Genomic DNA, 23,559 nt, shown 5'->3' with positions numbered 1-23,559 from the left:
ATATATGTATAGCTGAGTCACTTTGCTGTACAGCAGAAATTGACACAACATGGTAAATCAACTATACTTCAATAAAATAAATTACAAAAAAAAAAGAAAGAAAGAAACCTCATTCCCTGACTGTGGGATAGGAATTTAGGAGGAATAAGTACTGACATAGTGCAGGAATTGGAAAAGTTTTCAATAAAAAATGAGAATGATCCAGGAGACTTGTGCCTATTCTTTGCTGCCCCATCGCCAGTAGCATTTATCAAAATCATGAATAATTCAGGAGCTAGTGTATTCTTTCTTGGACCACAGTGCTGGGCTGTGGGGCTGTGCTGCCTAGAGGGACTTTTTCAGTATCAATGACACCTTTTGAGCCCTTGTCCATCTGTACAAGTGACACTATGTAACACCATGTCCAGTCTCTCTTAAATGCAGTCAACTCCACCTTCTCTTCATGCCTCTGGCTTTTAGGAACCCAGTACACTCCCTCTCTACCTGTTTCTCCCTTCTGCTACTGAAAAGTGTCCCTAGCTCATTCAGATGACATTTAAAAGAGACCCAAATAAAATTTTTCTAATGGCAAAATACAGTGGGAAGGAGGGAAAAGTTTTAATCAAGTGGGTGTATTCTCCGGAGGGGAGCAAGTACTTCATTTCAATTCCTCATTTCCCTTTGATGAAAAAGTTTAGTGAATTTTTATGATGTAGAATTTATAAGATGGCTGGGTTTAGGTAATCAGCTTTAATATTTATACTCTTAGGGAAAGAAATAGGAATCATTAGTAAGCATACATAATTAATGAGTAAATTATATTTCCCTTTGTTTCCCTTTCAGGTACAAGGAAATGCTAGAACTAGTGATCTCACCCAGCCTTACTGTAAACAGCGATCGTCTGGGTAAACTGAAGCTTAACTGTGCTGATGCTGATGTCTGGACTCTGAGTGACATAGAAGGTAGGCCTCCTGGTGTGTGTTTTGGTGGGCCTGGTGGTGGTCCCCGCTTGCAAATGGTAAGGGACTGAAAGCCTTAGATATGCATCCTCTCCCAAGTACTGTCATTATGACAGTTTCTCCTCGTGCCCAATTAGACTGTTGACTCCGGACCAAAACATTGGCATATGTTGCTAACAATTTTGTCTAGTCATTAGAGGTAAAAGTGTGCTCGTTCATGTTCTGTCTTGGTCTCCCGTTCCAAGAAATGCTGACACCTCCATAGACGCTAGTCAGTTTCGGCCATATTCCAGGCGCAGCCCCAGGTGTGTCCTGCAGGCTCTGGGGCTGGACCTCTGAGTTCTCGCCTACCATCGTGCATCAAAGCAGGCATCTTGTTCACGGGGGGGTTGACGTTGGGACAGGAATTCCTCTGCCTTTTGCTTTCAGGTTGGGTTGCAGTCAAGGAAGCAGAGGAGAGTTAAGCTGTTTTAAAAATTATTGGCAAATGATGCAGTCAAACTAGTTTTCACTAGACAATTCCAGCTATTGTTTGCACTGTTTGGGATCTGTCAGCCTTCCTGGTAGAGCTCAGAGTTACTTAGCAAAAGGCATTAAGCTATTATGTTTAAGCATTGGGCTTAACCCTTTGTTTGAGCAGCTTTGGGATTTGCTGCTGGTGTTCGGAAACCCCCAGCTGTCTCTCCTTCACTGTCTGTGTTTGACATTAGCTCTTGGGGGCACAGTGCTATATAATTGTCATGGAAAACTAAAGAGACGTGGGTCTAGTTGAATATAACATCAGAAGGAATTTGCTTTTAAGCAACTCCAGGCTTTGGGGAGTAATTACTGCTGTCACCAAGGCAGCAATAATAATGTCTTGCATGCTGGTCATGAAGCTGGAACAGCCCTGCTAAAAGTACCATCAAGAGGATCTGGGATCCCATGCCAAAGCTGCATGGTCGACCAACACACCCTTGTTCCTCCTGGCCCTTTGGAGCATCTGTGTAAGCCACCCTGGGCTCTTTGAGAGTGTGAGATAATTTATTGAGCCCTATTCAAAGACAGTCATCCTTTTTCTTCTGAGTGAAGGCACCAGTCAACTAAAGACTCTTCATTTCAGAGCCAGTAGAGACAGCAAAACGTATAGACTGCCAAGGGAGGACGATCCCAGGCTGACTCCCAACCCCACTGCTTCCCAGCCAAATGATCTTGGGCAAATTGTTTAACCTTCCTGAGCCTCAGCTTTCTCATCTGTCAAATGGGCACAGAATCATGACCACTTCATAGGGTGCTTACTGCAAGGATCAAATGAGGTGATGTTATGTAAAGTACCTGGTACATCTTGAGGGCATGGTAAATAAACTTATTATTCCATTGACTCAGCCACAGTGAACTCAAATCCATGGTTGCAAACTCGCAGCCAAGCCTGGCCCTCCGGTGTGTCTTTGTTTGGTTTATACTATGCTTTAAATAAAAGTTAACTTGTAAAAATTGGGAGAGTGCACATAAATATCTGGATTCTAGTTTCTCTGGAGATGCTGAATGCTTTAGAAGTGCTAGGCCCACGTTCCCACCTGGCTTCCACTAGTGGGAGCTGAGGGGCAGCTGTTGCAAAGATGAGTACTTGCCACTCTTGTCCTTCATTTGTGTGAGCACCTACTTTGTCCCCTGCAGGCACTATTCAGAGCAATAGAAATCTAGACCAGTTCTCCAACTCCTCCTCCATCACTGTCAAAGCAAACTCTTGGCACCTGCTGTGTGTCAGGCATTAAACTGTATTAACTCTTCAGTGTCTGCAACTCTAAGAAATGGATACTTGTTTTACAGATGAGGAAACTGAGGCACAGAGAGGTTAAGTAGCTTGATTGAGATGACAGTTAAATGACAGCCAAAATTTGAACCTAAGTAGTTGGACTCCAAAATCTGTTTTCCTAATCAGTACACTGTACTGTTTCTCATGTGATTATTACACCACTATTAGGCTACAAGCCCGTTTTACAGATATGGAAGTTCAGGCTTGAGGAGTTAAGTAACCAGTTTGAAGTCACACAATTTGTGGCAGGGCCAGGAATCAGACCCAGGCACTGTGGCTCCAGAGTCCTCACTTCTAATGTCAGTAATCACTTTCTGCCAAGATCTTAAGGGTCTTCAGACCTGAGATGTCCATCCCCCACAGTGGTGGCACCCACAAACACATTGTCTTTCCCCTTTTTTGTGACTTGGAGCTGTTCGCACCCTTTCCACCACCCTGGGGCAAGCTGGGGCCAAGGTGACGGCTTTGGAGGTAAACGATGGGGCAGAGAGAGGTGGCTTCCAAATTCAGAGCAGACAGGCGGCCAGCGGGGTTCAAGTTACACACACACACACACACACACACACACACTTTCTTTCCCTTGATTCTTGATGTGGGCCGTGAGCTCCGGGGCTCTGCAGTCAACATTTCACCTTAGTGTGGCCTCAGGTATCAGACTCAGCTGCCCTTCCTGCCTGGCCTCTCGTCTCCCTCCTCCTGGGCCCTTCCTTCTGTTACAGAGTGACTGTTATTGAGTGACTGCAAGGGTCCAGTTCCAAGGAGGACCCCAGTAGGCATCAGCTATGGGCCTACACTCAGAGGGTTAGTGGGGAGGGAAACGTGGACCCCCAAAGACCCCCAGTGGCTCCCATTGCATTTCTGGCTCTACCTCTTACCAGTTGTAAGTCCCTAACCTCTTAGGGGCTCATTTGCCTTGTCTGTTAAATGTAATAGTTATTCCACTAACCTCATAGAGCTGATGTGCGGATAAAGTGACTTAAAACATGGAGAGTACTTGATATTTTAAAAAAGTACAGAATAAGATCTAAATTCCTTACGCTTGGCCAAGTGGGCTCTACTTGCCTGTGCCTGGCAGCCTCTCAGACTCATCTGCACCGCATCACCTCTGCTCACTGGGCCCAGCCACTGGCCTTATTTCTTTTGCTCTAAATCTCAAGCGTGATTCTGCCCTTAGGGCCTCTGCACTTGTTCCTCTCTCTGGACCAGGTTTCCCCCATCTCTGCAGGACCATCCCCTCATCCTTCAGTTCTCATCAGAGAGGTCTTTCCTATCAAAAGTAATCATTTGTTCATTCATTCATTCATTCATTCTTTCAACAAATGTTTACTCAAACACATGCCAGCGTAATTTTAAGTACAAAGAAGAGGACCCAAAACCCCTGCCTCCTGAAGCCTCACCACAGGGTGGGATAAGAAATGCAGGGATATGGGGTTGTAGGTTCTGTTAGGGTGGCTAAAAATGATATCCCTGGGAAGGTAACACTTGAATAAAAACCTGAAGGAGGTATGGGAGGGCACTTCATGGTAACAGGGAAGAAGAGCCTTAGGAGCAGAGGAAATAGCAAATGCAAAGGTCCTGAAGCAGCAGCGGTTCCAGAGCATGTGAGAAGTGATAAAGAGGCAGGCGTGGCTGGAGCCCAGGGGTCAGTGGCGGGGAGATGAGGTCAGAGAGATACCCAAGGTCAGACCATGCCGGAGTTTGTGAGCCATTGAAGGACTTGGCCTCTACACTGAGCAAGATGGGAGCCATGGGGGGTGGGAGCAGATGAGGGACAATCTGATCTACAGATTGACAAGATCCCTCAGGCTGCATATGAGAATGGACTGGGGGTGGGGACAGAGTGGGAGTTTGGCGACCAGAGACGAAGGTGTTACAGTAACCCAAGTGAGAGGCCAAGGTGACTTAGGTGGGATGGTGGTGATGGAGTGGTGAGAACAGGTCAGATTCTGGGTCAGGTTCAAGGGGAGAGCCAACAGAACATCCAGCCACAGTATTTGGTTTGTTCGATATTTTCTTCATATTCCTACAGTCTGCCAGGAGTTGTGTGTTTGTTCACTTGCTGTTTGTCTGCCTCCCCACCAGAATGTACATTCTCAGAAGGCCGACCTTGCCCACTTAGTTGCCTACATATCTCCACCCCTGAGAACAAGGTGTGATGCACAGTAGGTGCTTAAGAAATACTTGTCCATGGAAAATAAACTTATGTTACCAAAGGGGAGAGGAGGGTGGGGGTAAATTGGAAGTTTGGGATTAACAGGTACACACTACTATCAATATATATAAAATAGGTTAATAACAAAGACCTACTGTGTACCATGGGGAACTATACTCAGTATCTTGTAATAACCTATAAATAGAAACGAATCTGAAAAAAGAATATATGTATATACACAGATCACTTTGCTGTACACCTGAAACATTGTAAATCAGCTATACTTCAGTTTTTAAAAATGATGTTTGTCATATTAAAAAAAAAAGGAATGAAGACAGAAGACAAAGCACTCTGCAAGACTGTAGGACGGGGTGACTGAATGCACTACCCTGTGAGCCCCTTGTGGTGTCACATCTCACAGCCTCAGCATATGCTGTGTCCCCTGCCTGCAGCACCTGCCCTTTCTTCTTCTTCTTTTTTTTAAGACAATCCAATTTCTGGTCACCAGGTAACATATAAATACACAATCCTTATAAAAATTTGAATATTAGGTCAAATTCCCCTTTGCCACATCCGCCCAATCTTAGTCATTTCCTCCCCTGTCCAAAAGTAACACTGTTATCATGTTTTGTGTTCCTGTTATTGAAGACTTTCTCTGTGCATTACATATGTGCAAATGTATATTTCTGTAATTTCAGTACATATATTTATGTTCTCAAATTCTCTTGCGCATCAGAATCACATTGGAAGTTCTTTTGGCACACCGGTTGCAGGGCCCCGTCCCCAGCATTTCTGATTCTGTAATGGTTTGGACTGGAGCCCAAGAATATGCATTTCTGACAATTCCCAGACTGCTGATATTGCAGGTCCAGGAACCACACTTTGAGAACCAGGCTCCACATTAATTTTTTTAAATTTTTTTTTATCTTTACTGGAGTATAATAGCTTCACATTATTTTGCCAGTTTCTGCTGTACAACAAGCAAATCAGCTGTATTTATACATATATCCCCATATCCCTTCCCTCTTGAGCCTCTCTCCCGAGCATTCCTCCCACCCTCCCTAGACATTAATTTTAGACCTGTCTGCACATTGGACTCTCCTGAGAAGTTGTTTTTTTTTAATGTAATGCTAATGTCCAGATCTTACCCCCAAAGAGTCTGATTTAATTGGTCAGAAGTATGACCCAGACAATGAGATTTTTTTTAAGCTCTCCAAAGGTACCCAGTATTGTGCATCCAAGGTTGAGAACCATTGCTCTAGATGGTAAATTCCTTCAGGACAAAGAATTTTTTACTCCTATATATGTATTTAAATTTCTCTTCCTAATTAGCACACAACTCAGTGTCTGGCTCATGGTAGATCCTTAAAAATTATTTATGTGTGGGTAGGCGGGTGGGTGGGTGGGTGAATGGAGGACGGGTGAATGGTTGGGTAGGTGGATAGATGGATGGACAGGTGTGTGGTGGATGAGTAGAGTAGCCTTGAGGAACCACAGATAACTTCAGATTGATATTGGCTTTGAATCATTAGTAGAGTTTCTTTAACTTCCACTTGCCTCATTTTCCATATCTATAAAGTAGAGATAACAGCTTCCTCATTGAGTTGTTGTGGGGAATAAAAGAGATAAGGCCCATGCAGTCCTTAGCAGAGTGCTTGGCTTGTAGGAACCACTGGGAAAATAAAAGCTAGCATTTATTACCATATAAGGGAAAATTGGGTTTGAATTATGTCCCATCTTCTGGAAGGAGGGGGAAAGTTATGGAACTAAGAAAGCAAAGCTGAATCGAGAAAAATTTGTTTTCTTTTAAAATGCAGACACAGTTTGCAAAAGCTGAGGCTATAATCTCATTAAGTGTCTCCTCAGAGAGGTGAAATCACCGCCCCGTGGAACAAGCTGGGCTGTCATCCTCACTCCTGACTACCTGGACCTCCTCTGCCCTGGGCATGATATGGTTTAATTTCCAGTTTCAATCTTACCAGTTCTAGCCAGAGGCTGGCAGATTCTCATTCTTTTCACCCCAGCCAAGTTGAGCTGCCCAGAGCTTTGCCTGGGTCTGGCCTGGGGAGCCACGGATTAGCTTCTCCTTTCCCACCATTAAGCCTTTCTCAGCCGGCTTCCTGGGGGCCTCCGCATCCAGAACGACTGCTACCTGTGCGGCACATGTGCTGAACTAGTACAGTGCTCTTTCCTGCTGTCGCTGACCCTGGTCTGGGTGCCATTTAAAGCACCCACACGAGGGAGATGAGCTGATGAAGTTTACAGACACACACCTTTCGTAGCAGAGACCTGCTTCAAGATATCTCACATTAGAAATTGTCTCATCTCATGCAGGATGAGCTAGAAGTGGCCCCTGGGCTCCAATTAGGCAACATAATAATGGTTGCTGCTTTTAGAATCATTAGCTTCTTAATCCTCCCAGTGAGAGGTTAAAAAGAAAAAGTGTGAACATTCAAATTGAGCTCACAGTTGAAGTGGCTTAAGCAAGGGCCCCAGGAGAATAGAAGGCTGATAATAGCTCCTGTGCATTGAGCAGTTGCCATTTGGCAGGTACCTGCCTCATGTAATCCTTGCAACAGCCCTGCAGGGATGAGATAGCGTCCCATTTTCTGGATGTGGAAACTGAGGTTTAGAGAAAGGAAGTGACAGTCTCAGGGCCACACAGCTATAGCGCAGCAGAGTCAGGATTTCAGCCCACATGCTTTTTGTTTGTTTGGAAACAACATTAAGATAAATTATGAGATGTGGGTTGTAGATCTGGCCCACAGTAGGTGCATGGTAAGCATTTGTTGAATGCATGAATGAATGAACCAACTGTGTGTATCCTTGGTGAATTACATCACACAGTCACACACCCACACAATTACGCAATACATGTGCACTCACACACACAGACCCCAGCTCTGGTTTCCTCATATTACATCAGATCATTTATATTCCCTTCTTGGCTCCAGTATGCATTTGAGTTTGTGACTTCTGGAATGGAGATTTATTTTTATGAAAAGTCCCAGAATTGGGACTTTTTAGTAATTTGCAGTTCTTTAATAGCCTGTGGTCTAAACCGTCAAAGTGTAGTTTCCGGGCCTGCCATGTCAGCATCACCTGGGAGCTTCCTTAACCTACAGACTTGGGGTCTGCATTTTAATAAGATCCCCAGGCGAATCCGGTGCATAGTAATGTTCCAGGTGCTCTGCTCTGTATCATCCACTTCCTTCCTTTCTACCTGGTTATAGTTGTAATTAAGCACTTTCCTTGTCTGTGTAAGCATTTGTTTACCATCTATATGTCCCCCACTAAACTGGAGGGTCCATGAGGACAGGAACCCTGACTACTTCTGCTGACACATGGCAGGTGGTGAGTGAATGAATGAATGAATGAGCTCATCCCAAAGCTCTGGCCATCTGTTTAGCTAATCCTTCTCCCTTCACCAGTAGGAGGCTGGGGAGGAGGAGGGGCTTAGAGTTTTAAATTCAGAAATAAATGGAACAGGTGAATTTTATCAAACATTTAGAGAAGAGCTAACACCCATCCTTCTCAAACTCTTCCAAAACATTGCAGAGGAAGGAACACTCCCAAACTCATTTTATGAGGCCACCATCACCCTGAAACCAAAACCAGACAAAGATACTACAAAAAAAGAAAACTACAGACCAATATCACTGATGAATTTAGATGCAAAAATCCTCAACAAAGTACTAGCCAACAGAATCCAACAACACATTAAAAGGATCATACACCATGATCAAGTGGGGTTTATCCATGGAATGCAAGGATTCTTCAATATACGCAAATCAATCAATGTGATACACCATATTAATAAATTGAAGGATAAAAACCACATGATCATCTCAACAGATGCAGGAAAAGCTTTTGACAAAATTCAACACCGATTATGATAAAAACTTTCCAGAAGGTGGGCATAGAGGGAACCTACCTCAACATAATAAAGGCCATATACGACAAACCCACGCAAACATCATTCTCAGTGGTGAACAACTGGAAGCATTCCCTCTAAGATCAGGAACAAGACAAGGATGTCCACTCTCACCACTACTATTCAACATAGTTTTGGAAGTCCTTGCCACAGCAATCGAGAAGAAAAAGAAATAAAAGGAATCCAAATTGGAAAAGAAGTAAAACTGTCACTGTTCGCAGATGACATGATATTATACATAGAAAATCCTAAAGATGCCACCAGAAAACTACTTGAGCTAATCAATGAATTTGGTAAAGTTGCAGGATACAAAATTAACACACAGAAATCTCTTGCATTTCTATACACTAACAATGAAAGATCAGAAAGAGAAATTAAGGAAACAATCCCATTCACCATTGCGACAAAAGAATAAAATACCTAGGAATAAACCTAACCAAGGAGGTAAAAGACCTGTACTCAGAAAACTATAAGACACTCATGAAAGAAATCAAAGACGATACAAACAGATGGGGGGACATACCATGTTCTTGGATTGGAAGAATCAACATTGTGAAAATGACTATACTACCCAAAGCAATTTACAGATTCAATGCAATCCCAATCAAATTACCGATGCCATTTTTCACAGAACTAGAACAAGAAATTTTACGATTTGTGTGGAAATGCAAAAGACCCCGAATAGCCAAGACAATCTTGAGAAGGAAAGACGGAGTTGGTGGAATCAGGCTTCCTGACTTCAGGCTATACTACAAGGCTACAGTGATCAAGACAGTATGGTACTGGCACAAAAACAGAAATATAGATCAGTGGAACAGAATAGAAAGCCCAGAAATAAACTATGGTCAACTAATCTATGACAAAGGAGGCAAGGATATACAATGGAGAAAAGGCAGCCTCTTCAATAAATGGTGCTGGGAAAACTGGACAGCTACATGGAAAAGGATGAGATTAGAACACTCCCTAACACCATACACAAAAATAAACTCCAAATGGATTAAAGACCTAAATGTAAGGGCAGACACTATAAAACTGCTAGAGGAAAACACTCTTTGACGTAAATAACAGCAAGATCTTTTTTGATCCACCCCCTAGAGTAATGGAAATAAAAGCAAAAATAAATAAGTAGGACCTAATGAAACTTCAAAGCTTCTGCACAGCAAAGGAAACTATAAGCCAGACGAAAAGACAGCCCTCAGAATGGAAGAAAATATTTGCAAACGAATCAACAGACAAAGGACTAATCTCCAAAATATATAAACAGTTCATCCAGCTCAATATCAAAAAAACAAACCACCCAATCAAAAAATGGGCAGAAGACCTAAATAGGCATTTCTCCAAAGAAGACATACAGATGGCCAAGAGGCACATGAAAAGCAGCTCAACATCACTAATTATTAGAGAAATGCAAATCAAAACTACAATGAGGTATTACCTCACACTGATTAGAGTGGGCATCATCAGAAAATCTACAAACAGTAAATGCTGGAGTGGGTGTGGAGAAAAGGGAACACTCTTGCACTGTTGGTGGGAATGTAAATTGATACAGCCACTATGGAGAACAGTATGAGGGTTCCTTGCAAAACTAAAATTAAAACTACCATATGACCCAGCAAACCCACTGCTGGGCATATACCCAGAGAACACCATAATTCAAAAAGGCACATGCACTCCAATGTTCATTGCAGCACTATTTACAATAGCCAGGACATGGAAGCAACCTAAATGTCCATCAACAGATGAATGGATAAAGAAGATGTGGTACATATATACAATGGAATATTACTCAGCTGTAAAAAGCAAGGAAACTGGGACATTTCTAGAGACATGGATGGACTTTGGAGACTGTCATACAGAGTGAAGTGAGTCCGAAAGAGAAAAACAAATACTGTATATTGACACATATATGCGGACTATAGAAAAATGGTACAAATCAACCGGTTTGCAAGGCGGAAATAGAGACACAGATGTAGAGAGCAAACATATGGACACCAAGTGGGGAAAGTGGGGAGTGCTGGGGGGGAATGAATTGGGAGATTGGGATACCAAATTGTATGCTCTAAATACATGCAGTTTATTGTATGTTAACTGTATCTCAATAAAGAGAGAGAGAGAGAGAGAGAGAGAGAGAGAGAGAGAGAGAGAGAGAGAGAGAGAGAGAGAGAGAGAAAGAAAGAAAGAAAGAAAGAAAGAAAGAAAGAAAGAAAGAAAGAAAGAAAGAAAGAAAGAAAGAAAGAAAGAAAGAGGAAGGAAGGAAGGAAGGAAGAAGGAAAGAAAGAAAAGAAAGAAAGAAAGAAAAAGAAAGAAAGAAAGAAAGAAAGAAAGAAAGAAAGAAAGAAAGAAAGAAAGAAAAAGAAGGAAGGAAGGAAGGAAGGAAGGAAAGAGAGAGAGAGAGAAAGAGAGAGAGAAAGAAAGAAAGAAAGAGAGAGAAATGGAGGAGGCTCTGCCCTCCCTTGAGAGCCAGCTGCCCCAGTTGATGTGCTGGTCACATCCCTCGGAGACACGTGGTGAAGCTTGGAGTAAATCGATTTGGCTACGTTGAGTCAGGTCACTAGGACTGCTTTCACCACCAGCAATGTGGGTATGTCGCCATCAATGATTCCGCCATTGACCCCAATGATTCCGCCTTTGTCTATCATAGCAAGTTCAATGGCACTGCCAAAATTAAGAACAGGAAGTTGTGGTCAGTGGGAAGGGCATCTCCACCTACCAGGCACCAGATCCCACCAGTATCAAAGGGATGCTGCTGCTACTGCATATGGTGTCTTCACCACCCTGAAGATGCTTGGGACTCACTTGAGGACTGGAGTCAAAGGGTCATCTGCCCCTTGTGCTAAGGGTTCCATGTTTGTGATGGGGTGACCAGGAGAAATATGATCTCTCCGCTTGATTGCCAGCATGCCCTCTGGGTCTGTGACATTGGCATCATGGAGGGACTTATGACCACAGTCAGCCCTCTCTGCCCCTCTGGCAAGCTGGGGTACAGTGACCATGCTGCTGTCCAGAGCATCATGCCTGCATCCAGTGGCATTGCCAAGTCTATGGGCTAGATCATTCCTGAGCTGCATGGGGTGCTCTTTGGCATGGCCTCCCATGTCTCCACCTCAGTGTATCTGTCTGGCTCTGACTTACCATTTGGAGAAAGCCGTCAAATACCAGAGCATCCAGAAAGTGGCGACGCGGGCATCTGGGGGGTCACTGAAAGACATCCTGGGCTACACTGAGGACTTGAACAATGATGCCCACTCCTCCACCTTTCATGCTGGAGCATGCGTTGCCCACACAATCACTCTGTCAGGCCCCTTTCCTGGTATGCAGATGATGTATGGTTCCAATTGCATCTGGGTCTCCTGGTCCATAGGACCTCTGCGGATTAATAACCCTGGACCACAGCAAGAGCATCAGAAGAAGAGAGAGGCTCTCTGCTCTCGGGGAGTCCCTGCCCCACCTCTGTACCCAAAACACTAAGCATGGTCATCCTTGTCACAGTCCCACCCCAGGGCCTGGACAAAGGGAAGACGCTTGAGGGCCCTGCATTGTCATTTACTATCAGGAATCTCCATGAGGTCTACACCATCCTTACCAGGGAAAAAAGGAAGAAGAAAGGGAGGGAATGAAAGGGAAGGAGATTATTTTATATATAGTACATTCATTTTCCAGGTTCTCAATTCTTCCAAGTGTTCTAGGATAGAAAAGTTAAATGAGATACCAGTTTAAAAAAAAAAAAAAGATAAAGCCTATGCTTTTCAAAAATCACAGATTGCAGAAGGAAAATCTCAGCACTGACTGAATGCCAGTTTCTCACTTGCACAGTCTTCCTGGGGTTGCTGGGGTGGAAAAGGGAGAGGATGATAGGTTTGCGCAGCAGGAGAGGGAGGCATGGGGGAGGCAGATTGTGCAACATTTCAGAGGACCGGAGGAGGAGGTGAATGTGCAAATCAGGGCGCAGAGGTTGGGGGCAGGGGAAGATGCTTGCTTCAAATTTCTAGAACACCGACTTAATCCGAGCCCATAGGACTGTTTCCATAGATTTCAATTTTTCTGAATATTTACATATTTATTAAAGAATACATATTCAAAATGTTTAATTCAGTAACACATATTACTAAACATGACTCAAATTATGGGCTTTTACCAATAATGAGACTGGGGCTGTTTCAGAATGAGACCGCCCTAGGGGGAGGATGAGGAAGCGAGTTTGGGAAGCCCTGCCTGGGGCAGCAGACCCGGATAAGGGAAATTAGCAGTGAGTGCACCTACTGTGCGCCAGGGCCTTTCCTTGGTGTTAGATCCCTGCCATCCCAACTTTTTAAAAATATGACACATAGTAAGAAATTTATTTTTACATAGGCATTCAGCACACATGCGCGTGTGCACACACGCACACCACATACACAACAGATTCTCACATCTATAACTGGACAGAAGTATCCTGTGACTCCTCCTTACTGTGAACAATATATGCTGATGCTGTCCATCCTGTTTTTAAATCCTAGCTGTAGCTTTCTTAATGGACTTCAGGCCTCGCCCCTTCACTCCAGTGGCTTGGGACTTGCACAGAATTGAACTCCACCAGGGAGGTGATTAAGGAAATGGACCTGGGACTCAAATAGGCCTTGGGTTCAAGTCCCAGTTCCCAAGTCCAAGTCCTTGAGCAAGGCACTTAGCCTTTGGATCCTCGGTTTCCTCGTCACTACAATGGGGATAATGACTGCCGGCCTCGTAGCGTTGCCATGAGGATTAAATGAGTTCCTGTGTGTAGGCAGTTAACACAGGGCCTGACGCATAGTGAACTTCTACGTGGGAGCTGGTTGCTGTTCCGGCGACAGTGGTCATCGTGGGCCACTGTGTCCTGCTGGGGAGCGACACCCGCGAGCCAGGCCACCTGAGTTCAGATCACGGCTCCACCCCTTGGGACCCTTGCAGCCTTGAGTGAGTTATGTAAACTCTCTGCGCCTCCAGCTCTTCATCTGTAGGATGGGGGCATGAAAAGAACCTTCCTCAAGGCGGGATTGTGAGAGTTAAAATGGTTAATCCAGGTAACAGGTTTAGAGGAGAGCTGGACACGCAGCAAGCGCTGGGTAAGTGGTGGAGGGCATCGTCACCATCTCATTTAATCCTCATGCATCCTTGTGAGATAAATGTTTTCTCCCCATTTCACAGGAAGGTACCCTGAGGCCCAGAGACGATAGGCAGCCTGCCCAAAGTCTCATTGCTTACTGAGTGCTAGAATTGGAATTGCAGGTTGATTCACAGAGGGGCTCAGAGCTCTGGAGGGCTTGGAGCATTTTTTGGGAGGCACAGGGACACCCCAGCCACTACCCTACATACCAGGGAGTGTGAATTGGCAGCTTGGTACAATCAGTAGACATGTCGTCTAGAACTTGCCAGGGCTTCACGCTGAGGACATTGTGTTGTATTGTTTAAAATGACACAGCGCAAAATCCTCCCCAGTGAACTGTCTTGGAAACATCTCTCCCAGCAAAATTCTATCACCTTTTCATCATCTCCTGATTACTGCCTGCCAACCATGGTTGGAGGCTGAGTGCCCAGGGATACAGTGTAGAGCATTTGTATCAGGACCTCAGGCCTCTTCCATCTCCCTGCCCCACCCTCTAGTTGGAGCCTAGGAGGCAATCTGAGATGTGCCTCCCTTAAGTGCTAGAGCCAGCCCCCCTGAACCCCATGGACTGAAACTGGGGAGGGAGGGAAGGACTATCAAAGTGACGTCATCAGAAGAGGGGAAATGGGTGTTGGATAATCACAGCCAACCATTGTCTGCCTTTCTGGGTTTCTGAGGTTGCCTTTAAGGCAAGAAAGGGAGTGGGTCTGCATCCAGGAGTAGAAATGGTGCCAGCTGCCAACTAGTCGTGACCTGGCTCAAGCATGTTCTTGCTGTCTCCTTGACCTCAGTTCCTCCATCTGTACAATGGGTGGGGAGAAGGATTCCACTCTATTTCAAGATGCTACAGGTTCTTCATATGTAGTCCTTCAATTAGTATCTGGAGACAAAGCACACCCAGAAAAGGTTTTCAAGGAGAGTGCTACAATGATGTGCCTCAGATAAGCTTGTGTGGTTGAGAAAGTCCCTGGCAGCAACTCTCTGAATTTCTTCCCCCTCAACTTGGCGTCTGAGGTCACAGCTTCTGGGAACATTGCTCTGACAGCTCAAGCCCTTCAAATGTTTTTCTTCCCCTCTAGGCATCACCACGTCGGCTCCAAGTGTGTCCCAGCTCTTTGCAAGGTGAGTACCCTTGCTGCATCTCCCTTTCACGCTCTCGCCCTTTCTCTTTCTTGGAGGGCAGAGGCTCTGGAGCCAGACTCCCTAGAGAGGAATACCAGCACCATTCTTACTGGTTGAGCAACCTTAAGCAAATGACCCCACCTCCTTGGGCCTCAGTCTCCCCATCTGGAAAAGGGGGACAATCATGAGGCCTGCCCCATGGAAAAGGCACTTAGAATGGGGTCTGGAACAGACTGTCCTGAGAGTGTTCGCTGTTGTTTTCTTCTTTTTTTCAGTCTTTTCTTCCTTTCCTTCCTGTCCTTTCCTATCACAGACTTTCTCAATTCCTCTCTCCCTTCCTGCTCCTCTATCTCTCCCTCTCTTTTTTTCTCCTTCCTTTCCTTTCTCGCCTTTTCTCTCTCCCTCCCTCTCTCTTTGTTCTCTCTCTCTTGCGCTCTTCCCTCCTCTTCCTTCCTCCTGCCCCATCTTTCTCTCCCTACTCACCCCACACTCTTCGGTACCAAATCTCGCAGGAGTGCTGGAGACTTGCAGGATCAATGAGACACAGTCCCTGCCCTCGGAGAGCTTCCTGTCTAGTGGGAGACAGACCAGTAGATCAGAGATCTCAATACGGCAGGCCATACAAATGCTCCACCAGAGCTGTCCCCAGAGGTTAGTGGGAGCCCAGTGATGGACAGGGGTTACCCAGGGTCCTCAGGGGCTGCCGGTCTGCACCCCACAGCGTGAGAAGCCCCGGTTTAGCAGGATGGTCAGCATAGCCCTCAGTCTGGATGCTCAGCTCCTCCAGAGCTGGACTTGCTCCTCCCTGGATGACACCAGAGAAGCTGTTTACAAGGAACACACTTTCTCAGCCCTCCTTTCCCTCCAGAAGATGTTTTGGGGGTTGTCGGTAGCAACTGAGGTCTGTTAAATCTACCTAACTTGTTTTATGGCCTTGGGGTTAGAGAGCTCCACTGTCCTCTCTCTGGCTTTTCACTTGAGCACCAGTTTAATTCAAGAAGCTCACATCAGTTTTGATGGGAAGCAGGAGTTGATCATCTCGGATTTCCACCTTTTACTTCCAAAGACAGGTGTGAATTGGGAACATTTTCAGTTAAGGTTCTCTGCTCAGCACTAAGTCCTGATGCTCTGAATGCGTTTCCAGGCACCTCACAGGGTGGAAATCTTGACTGATGAAACACCTTCCAGTACTGGTTCTGGCATCTTCAGCTCAAACAAGTTTGTTATGCATCTTGGAACAAGTTCCCCGACCCTTTGGCACAGTAGTTATCAAAAAGAAAGAGGGCCTGAGAACATCTTTTTATAAGTCCATGAACTTTTGCATCTGTCTCACACCTGCCGTCAGGCTTTGTATACAGGAGGAACTCTGGAAATGAACAGGTTTTTACTAAGGTGATGTAATCAAAATGGAATCAGACACAGGTGTGGAAATCTCATTACCATCTACTGATAAACACGTGACCAGAATAGTTAGATACAGTTTGTCAAGTTGCACAGACCTTTAGTGTCTGGGTTTGTGACCTAAAGGGCCAAGGTGGCCTAGTGGAGTGGTTAAGGGCCTCTGGAGCCAGGGGTCAAATTGCGTGTCAGCTGTGTGCTTTCAGTGTCTTTCTTCATCTCCCTCTGCCTCAGTTTTCTTATCTGTAAAATGGGGATGGGAATAGTAACTGCCTCCAAGGGTTGTCACAGTTGCTGTGAGGTTTAAATGAGCCAGTCCACATACAGTAGTTGGGACAGTGCCTGGCACATCATAGGCCCAAGAATTGTTAGCTGTTTTTATCACAGGAGGGACTGTTGAGGACACAGCGTGAGAGTCTAAAGAGGTGGCCACTGCTCAAATCCAGCTGCTGGCAGCACACAGGAGAGCAGACCCAGGCTTCCAAAGCATGTGCTTTGCAAGAGAAGGGGGAAATGAGTGTGTGTGTGTGGGGGTGGGGGGGGGGGGGCGGGGAATCTCCTGGTTTTAAAATATTGGCTTCCATGTCCTGGCTGTTGTAAATAGTGCTACAGTGAACATTGGGGTACGTGTGTCTTTTTGAATTATGGTTTTCTCAGGGTATATGCCCAGTAGTGGGATTGCTGGCTTATATGGTAGTTCAGTTTTTAGTTTTTTAAGGAATCTCCATACTGTTTTCCATAGTGGCTGTATCAAGTTACATTCCCACCAACAGTGCAGGAGGGTTCCCTTTTCTCCACAGCCTCTCCAGCATTTGTCGTTTCTAGATTTTTTGATGATGGTCATTCTGACTCATGTGAGGTGATACCTCTTTGTGGTTTTGATTTGCATTTCTCTAATGATTAGTGATGTTGAGCATCTATTCATGTGTTCATTGACCATCTGTATATCTTCTTTGGAGAAATGTCTATTTAGGTCTTCCTCCCATTTTTGGATGGGATTGTTTGTTTTTTTAATATTGAGCTGCATGAGCTGCTAATATATTTTGCAGATTAATCCTTTGTCAGTTGCTTCATTTGCAAATATTTTCTCCCATTCTGAGGGCTGTCTTTTCATCTTATTTATGGTTTCCTTTGCTGTGCAAAAACTTTTAAGTTTCATTAGGTCACATTTGTTTATTTTTGTTTTTATTTCCATTACTCTAGGAGGTGGGTCAAAAAGCATCTTGCTGTCATTTATGTCATAGAGTGTTCTGCCTATATTTTCCTCTAAGAGTTTTATACTGCTGGTCTTACATTTAGGTCTTTAATCCCTTTTGAGTTTATTTTTAGGTATGGTGTTAGGGGGTGTTCTAATTTCATTCTTTTACATGTAGCTGTCCAGTTTTCCCAGCACCACTTATTGAAGAGGCTGTCTTTTCTCCATTGTATATTCTTGCCTTCTTTGTCAACGATAAGGTGATCATATGTATGTAGGTTTATCTCTGGGCCTTCTATCCTGTTCCATTGATCTATATTTCTGTTTTTGAGCCAGTACCATACTGTCTTGATTACTGTAGCTTTGTAGTATAGTCTGAAGTCAGGGCACCTGATTCCTCCCTAAATGTCCACCAACAGATGCATGGATAAAGAAGATGTGGCACATACATATGATGGAATATTACTCAGCCATAAAAAGGGATGAGATTGAGTTATTTGTAGTGAAGTGGATGGACCTAGAGTCTGTCATACAGAGTGAAGTAAGTCAGAAAGAGTAAAACAAATACCATATGCTAAAACATATATAGAGTATCAAAAAATGGTACTGATGAACCCAGTGGCAGACGAAGAATAAAGATGCAGATGGAGAAAACCGACTTGAGGACACAGTGTGGGGGGAGGGGGGGAGCTGGGACAAAGCGAGAGAGTAGCATTGACATATATACACTACCAAATGTAAGATAAATAGCTAGTGGGAAACTGCTGCATAACACAGGGAGATCAACTCAGTGATTGGTGATGACCTAGAGGGGTAGGATAAGGAAGGTGGGAGGGAGGGGATATGGGGATATATGTATAAATATAGCTGATTCACTTCGTTGTACAGAAACTGGCACAACAGTGTAAAGCAATTATACTCCAATAAAGATCTGAAAAAAAAATAAAAAATAAAATAAAATATTGGCAACTTAAAATTAACAAAAAACTGCACTGGCCAAAGAAATTATATCCATAGATTCACTATCTTGTCTCCTTCCTGTTAGAACAACCTACCTTGACTTTATTTATTGCTGCCTGTAGGACTGAGTCAATCCCAGGTGCGTTACTGAGAAGCAGCAAAGCTTCATGGTTACAAGTGAGGGCTCTGGAGTCAGACTTCCGAGTTTAAGTTCTAGATTTCCCACTTTCTAGCTGTGACTTCCAGTCTCTGAGCTTCAGTTTTCTCTTCTGCAAAATGGGAGTTAGAAGAGCCTCTACCCCATAGAGTTGATATCAGTATCTGATGTGATTTAGTGCATATATCAGGCCTGTGTGCCAGTTCCTAGCCCATGGTCAGAGCGCAGTGTTCATTAGTGGTTGTTGTATTACAGATATCTTAGGTCAGTGGCCCTTTAAATCCTAGCCTTTCATGGAACCCGTTATTCATTTTGGAGTAAGGAATCCATATGTGTTCTTTGGTTGCAAGTAACAGAAGTAGACCCTAGCTGATGTAAGCCCAAAAAGACTTTTTTTGCAAGATCTGGAGTAGCTCACAATGGAAGCAAAAGTGGAATAATCAGGCCTCAAGAAAGACCAAGAGTAGGACAGCTTCTGGGATCCAAGCAATATGAAGGAACTAAAAAAACAGTCTTTTCAGAATGTGGTTATTGGGATGAATTATTCAGCCCAAGATTTAAATTCCCAGAACAGAGTCTGATGATCTTTCACCCTGTGCCCACCCCATGGCCAGGAGCAGGGCATCTTGAGTGACAACCCTGTCAAAGCTATAATCAGTTGGGAAGATGTCTAAATAAGGGTAGATGAGTCACAGTGGGATAGGCTATGTTGCAGTAATCAATCAACTCTGGTCTCAGTGGCTTAACACAACAAAGTTTGATTCTTATATAAAGTCCAATGTGAATCGCATGAAACTCTCCAGAGCACCTCTCCTCCACAGGCTGCCTCAGGGATCCAGGATTAACCATGTTGGCTCTGCCCTCTCAACTTGTACCCTCTACAGTTGCTGCCCAAAGAGGAGAGGGAGCAGGAGGGTCTCGGGGATGGTTTTAATGGCCAAACCTGCGAGTGGTTTATGCATTCTGTTGGGCAGAACCCAGTCACGTGGTTGAATCTGACTGCAAGGGAGACAGGAAGTGTAATCTTCCTGGTGCCCAGGAAAGGAAAATGAAATAGGATTTGATGAATCTGTAAGTCGTCTCTCCCCTGGAAAAAGTAAATACCCAAGGAATTCCCTGGTGGTCCAGTGGTTAGGACTCGGCACTTTCACTGCCAGGGCCCACATTCAGTCCCTGGTTGGGGAACTAAGATTCCACAAGCCACCAAAAAAGAGAAAAAGAAAAAAAAAAAGAACAAATACCCAAAGGAAAATAGTGGTAGTGGTGATACCAAAATAAGGCGGGGAGGGATGCTGGGTTGGACTTGGGCTTGGAGATTTCATCTTCTCTCTTTCCACACAGACATTGCCCGCGTGTCCTGCCCAGCCAGCCTCCCACGGCCATGGCAGCCTACGGCCAGACACAGTACAGTGCGGGGATCCAGCAGGCCACCCCCTACACGGCTTACCCACCTCCAGCACAAGCCTATGGAATCCCTTCTTACAGTGAGTACCTGACCAAGCTCTTGCTTTCCCCCTGGGATCCCCAACATCATGGTCTTTATTCTGCCCTATCGCTTTAGTGAAATGCAGGATGATAACTGCAGCCAGCCTAATTTTGGATTGGAGATAGAAGAGAAGAACACACACTTTCAATACAGTTCAAGTTCTAGAGACTATACCAAGGCCTCTTTTGATTGCAAGAGTAAGACACTTAACCCAAGCTGGCTTAAGGAAAATGGAAATTTAATGATGCACATACAGGTAAATTTGGGGATGCAACTGATATCAGGTATCACTGAATCCATGTGCTCAAATGAAGTCAGGGGGAAAATGTCTCACTCCATCTTCAGTTGTTTTCCTCTGAGTTGTCTTTGCCTCCACACGGGTTCTTCCCATGTGACAGCAAAGATTGTAACCTGTCCACTCCAGGTTTGCATCCTTTCAGCTCAGCACTCTCAGCAGAAGGAGAATTCATCTTTCCCAATAGTTCCACCAGAATCCAATAGTGACCCTCTTTGGCCCAAACTGGGTCACGTGGCAATGCTTAGAGCAGGCAAGGAGGTGGGGGTGAGAGAAATAAGGAGACTGAAGCGTATGGACTGTACATGAGGGAGGGATGGTTCTCTTAAAGGAAAACCCAGTGCTGGTATCAAGAGAAGGAGAAATGGATGATGGGAAGGCAAAAACAAGAGACATACAGACCTTCACGCTCAGAACCCTATTGCTAAGAACTGGAGACTTAGTGAACCAGGCTCACCATCCACTGCTCACCTGTCCTTGTCTGCATTTGTCAGGATTCTCCAAAGAAACAACCAATGGGATGGAGCTGAGATGATAGATAGATAGATAGATAGATAGATAGATAGATAGATAGATAGATGGATGGATGATACACAGAGAGAGAGATAAATTTATCATAGGAATTGGCTCACCCAGTTGGGGAGGCTGAGAAGTCCGTAGATCTGTGGTCAGCAAGTTGAAGATCCAGGAGATGGTGGGTGATATCATTCCAGCCTGAGTCTGAAGGCCTGAGAACTAGGAGGACTGATGGTGTAAGTTCTAATCCAAAAGCCAGCAGGCCCAAACCCAAGAAGAACTGATTTTTCAATTCAAGTCTGAAGACCCAATGTCCCAGCTCAGCACTTGGACAGAAGGAGTTCCCTGTTACTCTGCCTGTTGTTCTATTCAGGTTTTCAGTTGATTGGATGGGGCCCACGCATGTCAGGGAGAGCAATCTGCTTTACTCAGTCTGCTGATTGAAATTAATCTCATCCGGAAACACCCTCACAGATGCATCAAGTATAATGTGTGAGCAAATGTCTAGGCACCCCATGGCCCAAGTTGATACATACAATTAACCATCACACTGTCTGCGACTTTTATTCATGCTGTTTCTTCCCATCTTAATTGATTTTATCAACCAAAGCCCTTTTGGTAGCAAAGGACAAAAATCTAATATTAATTAAGGAGATAAGGACACTTATTGCAGACATAGCTGAGAAATCTTAGGGCACTAGCTTCAGGCAGGGTTGGATCCGGGTACTCAAACGATATTATGAGGAATTGGTCTCTCTGCTTCCCTTTGTGTGGGCTTCCATCTCTGGCAGGCTCTCTGCTGCGGTGCCAAAGGCAGCCCTAGCAGTTCCAGGCTGTAACTCCCCAAAAAGAGAGCCTGTGTCCAGGACTTGCCACGCAGTCCCAGAGATGTCTCTCCCTGGACTCCCATGGCCATCCCTGACCCAGACCCTGGGGCAGAAAGATGGAATGCTGTGGATGGCCACATTTGGCCACATGTCCACCCATGGGACCAATGATCAGGTCAGACTCACCCAAGAGAACTGATCTGAGTGTGAGGAAAGGGTAGTCCCCAGAGGAGGAAGGGGCAAGTGGAAAGCACAGACATCCACACAGATGGCTTTCCGATCCACCCAAATCCATGGTGACCAGTGGAAAGAACAAGATTGCAGACAGGAGACCTTCCTTCCAGACCCAGCTGCCCCTGGCTTCACACCTCAGCTTCTTCAACTGCTAAATTAATCTGATCATCTTCTCTTCCCAACTAGATGGTGTAGCTTGAGTGCAGAGACTGAATCTTGAATTTTTTTCCTCCCTCTTCTCCCTCTCTGCCTCTGCCCTGTTCTTTTTTTCGTTCATTCATTCATTCAGCATTGGGTCACAAGCTGGGCATATAGTGGTCAACGAGCAGAATGGGCTCAGTATTTGTAGAACTAAGGCTGAAAAGTGAAAAACAACAGATAATGTGGCCCTTGGATATTTTTTTAACCTATAAAATATACTTGACATTTGAAAAAATTAATTGCCAGTTTTTACATGGGAAATGTTTACATAGAAATTCATATTTCTAATGTCTTTTAAAAAAAAAACAACCGATGATCAGGCAGCACTGGGCCCGTGTTCTTGGTGTCCGGAGTAGGTGGCTCTGAGTAGGGCTGACCCTGTTAGCCTATGTTCACCACGGTCCCCCCCTAGCCCTCGTTACTCACTTGAATTAGCTGCCTGTCCTGAAGACATGTAAGTTTGCAAGTCCTGGCCTAGAGGGAGAAAAAAAATTGCATGAACTTTTAAAAATTGTAGGTGTTATTTCAAATTCAGATGCGTGATATAAAGGAAGACAGGAAGGTTGTGAGAGGGAACAGAACAAGCAAGATTCAGTTTAGGTTCCAGCACCAAGGAAATCCTTTCACACGAGGGGCTGATTCAGCTGCGAACTGAGAGATGACCATTAGTAAGCACAGGAGGGAGGATATCCAGGCAGAGGTGACCAGTCCTGAGAAGGCCTGGAGATGGGACAGATTTGGCAAATCCAAGAAGCCCAGTGGGTGGAACACAGTACACCGATGAGGTAGGAGAGGTGGGCATGGCTTTAGTGCCTGGAAAGGATTTTATTCCAAATGAAACAGGAACTCCTTGACAGGCATAAACAGAGGGCTATCTGATACAGTTAGGGTTTTTTAAAGATCACTTTTTGGCTGCTGTGGGGAGGTTGGATTGGAGGGAAGCAAAAGGAGAAACAAGAGGCAGGTTGGGAGACTGATAAAGCCTAGAGTGGAGGCCTGGGGGTGACGGTGGCGGGGGCAGGGGGGACAATGGACAAACAGAATTAGACCTATTCCAGAACAGTTGTGGAGTTAGGAGTGAATGTCATGGGGCACTGGGTCCGGCATTGGTCATAGACACCATTATTGAGATGCTACATCTTTTAAAAAAACAAAAAAAAAGCCAGGCCACATGGCTTGTAGGATCTTAGTTCCCCAATCAGGGATTGAACGCAGACCCTCAGCAGT

At 44.8% G+C, this 23,559-nt stretch overlaps 1 protein-coding gene across 3 annotated transcripts in view; it reads left to right on the top strand.

Annotated features, from left to right (window-relative positions):
* The first annotated feature begins 829 nt into the window (after positions 1–829).
* The window catches only part of EYA2 (EYA transcriptional coactivator and phosphatase 2), a 171,529-nt gene continuing 148,799 nt past the window's right edge, over positions 830–23,559 (top strand). For 2 of the 3 annotated variants that reach the window (XM_057703676.1, XM_057703678.1), the window contains exons 1-3: positions 830–941; positions 15,021–15,063; positions 20,115–20,257. In XM_057703676.1, coding sequence (XP_057559659.1) covers positions 833–941; positions 15,021–15,063; positions 20,115–20,257 — 295 coding nt within the window. In that variant the 5' untranslated portion in view covers positions 830–832. Of the gene's footprint in view, positions 942–15,020; positions 15,064–20,114; positions 20,258–23,559 lie in introns of those variants that run through there. The other variant, XM_057703677.1, reaches the window with a different exon arrangement.

Source organism: Hippopotamus amphibius, chromosome 12, assembly GCF_030028045.1.
Source record: "Hippopotamus amphibius kiboko isolate mHipAmp2 chromosome 12, mHipAmp2.hap2, whole genome shotgun sequence".
Classification (NCBI taxonomy): domain Eukaryota; kingdom Metazoa; phylum Chordata; class Mammalia; order Artiodactyla; family Hippopotamidae; genus Hippopotamus; species Hippopotamus amphibius.
Note: the sequence above shows the minus strand (reverse complement) of the source record. Positions and strands in the feature narration are given on the sequence as shown.